The following is a 2860-nucleotide window of genomic DNA, read 5'->3' on the forward strand; positions in this document are numbered from 1 at the left end:
TCTAAATGAGTATGTTGCTATAGAAATGTAGCATTGAGAGAAAGGACATTTAAGAAAATTCAGTTTCAGTGAGCTGTTATTTTTCAACTGGGTGCCTAAGGAAATGCAAGATTCCTGCAGGGAATAAAAATGTTGCCCTGAGTACTTAGATAGAAATAGGCATCGAGGATTGGAAAGGATCCACAAAGGAAAGGAAGAAGCCACTGACCCTGTCCTATTTGCAGTCCTGCCCAGAACCTAAACTCTATCTGCTCCTTTTAGAAACAGGAGCACATTGTCCTGGTACTTCTGTTTTTTCCCTGTCTTGCTTTTCTAGCAGTGTCTCTCTCCCTGCAGCTGTGGGCACAACGTAAATCCAGCAAATGGTTAGTAGGTTTGCTCTGCTACTCTAGGAGTGGCATTCTCCACAGGCCTAGTTCCCAGCTTAAGCTCCCTGTAGGAACAAACATCTGGGATGGCTTCAGCCCCATTATGATGACTGATTTCATTTATCTCCCAGCAGCTATAACCAGAACTCATTACTCAATGGCCCTATGAACTTATGACCTTTTTGCCCTTCAAAGATTCAGGCAAATTTCTATTTAGGAAAACCATAGCTTTCATTGCCTTTTCCAAACTCAACTACAAATTCTGATAGATAATTTACACCAAAGGCACCTTAATATATATATGAGAACAAATGAGAAATATTGATGAACATGTTCTAAGCACAATTTTATGGTGTCACATGAATATTTGATCAATTTTTTGCCCCTGAGTAAGGCTGACCTTAGTGATCCACTTTATAATAGGTCTATGTTATTTTTTCACTAGTCATTTCTGATTAATTTTGCCAAATTTGACATTATGAGCAGTCAGGAAATTTTTAATGTTAACTCATGTGATGTCTTGCTACATGTATTTCTGTTACAATTACTTGTCATCCTCTCTCTTTATTCGGCTACTAAAAACATTGGAAATACTTTCCCAGTGTTCTTTTCAGAGCTGCTTTTACCTCCTTGTTTTTCAGGCTGTAGATGAGAGGATTCAACATGGGAGTGACTACACCATACTGCACAGAGAAGATCAGCTCCAGAGAGGATCCTGAGGTCGGCATGAGATAGCGGAGAAAACCTGAGCCATAGAACAGGATTACTGTGGTGAGGTGGGAGGAGCATGTGGAAAAAGCTTTGCTTCTGCCAGAGGTGGAGGTGATGCTCAAGATGGTGGAGACAATGCGGGCATAAGAGAGGAAGATTGAGAGGGAAGTTACAAGGCCATGTGGGACGAGGGAGCAGAACATGACAGTGAGGTTGGTGGAGACATCTGAGCAAGAGAGAAGGAAGAGTGAGGGCAGTTCACAGCTATAGTGTGGAATGATATGGGTATCACAGAAGTCCATTTTTGTTGCCAGGGGGACATTGATGAGTGTGTCCAGAATGCCCAGGCTCCATGAACCCCACACAAGCTGTACATACCGCTGTGTACTCATCATTTGGCCATAGAGCAGTGGGTGGCAGATGGCGACATAGCGGTCATAGGCCATGACTGAGAGTAGACAGGCTTCAGTTCCTGCAGTGATAAACACAAAGAAAACCTGAGCCAGACAGCTCTCTACTGAGATGGTTTTCCTTTTAGAAAGGAGGTTTTCCAACATCTTGGGCACAGTAACAGAAGAGAAACAGAGATCTGAGAAGGAGAGGTGATTCAGGAAGAAGTACATGGGGGTGTGAAGGTGAGCATGAGCCCTGATTACCAGCATCATGGTCATATTTCCTATCAGGGTCAGGAGGTAAATCAGCAGAAACAGCACAAAAAGCAGAGCCTGGACGTGGGGGTCAGCAGACAGCCCAAGGAGGATAAACTCCGTGATGGTGCTGTGGTTTCCCAAGGCAATTTACAAAGACTGGTCCCTAAATATGATAAAGAAAAGCACGATAGTGAACTTTCTATCCTCCAACCAATTTTCACATCGTACTGATTGTTTTTCAATATCACAAACATCCAGGAAATGTGACTTCAACTTCCACCATGGGTCAAGTTTTGTGTCAGTCCCATGGAACATAAAGAATAAGATTCAATGCTTAATGCTTATATTTTAAAATGCAATAGTTCAAAAAGAATACAAAAATAAAGACAAGCAATTAAATCAGAGTGTGATAACTGCAATAGGAACTATGTGATTTGGAGAGAAGTCAGTGATATCATATAATTTAAGGCAGTGGAGTAAAATTTTTAAGGATAAGTATGATTTCTCCATGGAGTCATGGAATGGAAGCACATTTAGATTGAGAAAGCTGTGTAGTTGGAGGATCAGGGCTGAGAAGTAGCAAAATATGTTTGGTAAAATGTGGGCATTTCTTAATAGCTGGAGCTTAGAATATGGGTAAAAAAACAGTACATTGACTAAGGATGTAGGCTCTTGCATTAGACTAAGATCAAATCCCATTTCTATTTTGTGCATGTTACTTAACTATCCTGGACTTCTGTTTCCTTGCTGAAAATTGGGATAACACAGACCACTCTGTTAGAGTAGAGTTGTTATGAGAAATAAGTGTGATAACACAAGTAAAGTGCATTTTAAAAATCTGTACAATATTACTCAATGTAATAATCATTATTATTATTTGAGATTATAACTTAGCCTACAAAAATAATATCCTCAGGTAGGATGACCCCCTATCAGAGTTGAAGTTCTTTCCACTATTGACCCTTTTACTGAAAGGCATGTAATAAAGTCATTTTGAAATCACTAGAGGTAGCTGTCCTCCTTTTCCCATCTCCGAACTGAAAGACACTCTGGCATTTGGAATCACATTGAAGCATCCAAGGATCAAAAAACTTGAAATTACTGAGGACAACGTTACTCAGGAGGAAAGGG

The 2860-nt window shown here is 40.5% G+C and overlaps 1 protein-coding gene across 1 annotated transcript; it reads right to left on the reverse strand.

Annotated features, from left to right (window-relative positions):
- Positions 1–943: 943 nt before the first annotated feature.
- On the reverse strand, positions 944–1870 carry LOC130834096 (olfactory receptor 8S1-like). The gene has a single exon (XM_057704173.1). The coding sequence runs from the start codon at positions 1748–1750 to the stop codon at positions 944–946; it is 807 nt and encodes a 268-aa protein (XP_057560156.1). The 5' UTR covers positions 1751–1870.
- Between the last annotated feature and the right edge of the window lie 990 nt (positions 1871–2860).

This window comes from Hippopotamus amphibius, chromosome 12, assembly GCF_030028045.1.
Source record: "Hippopotamus amphibius kiboko isolate mHipAmp2 chromosome 12, mHipAmp2.hap2, whole genome shotgun sequence".
NCBI classification, from domain to species: Eukaryota; Metazoa; Chordata; class Mammalia; order Artiodactyla; family Hippopotamidae; genus Hippopotamus; species Hippopotamus amphibius.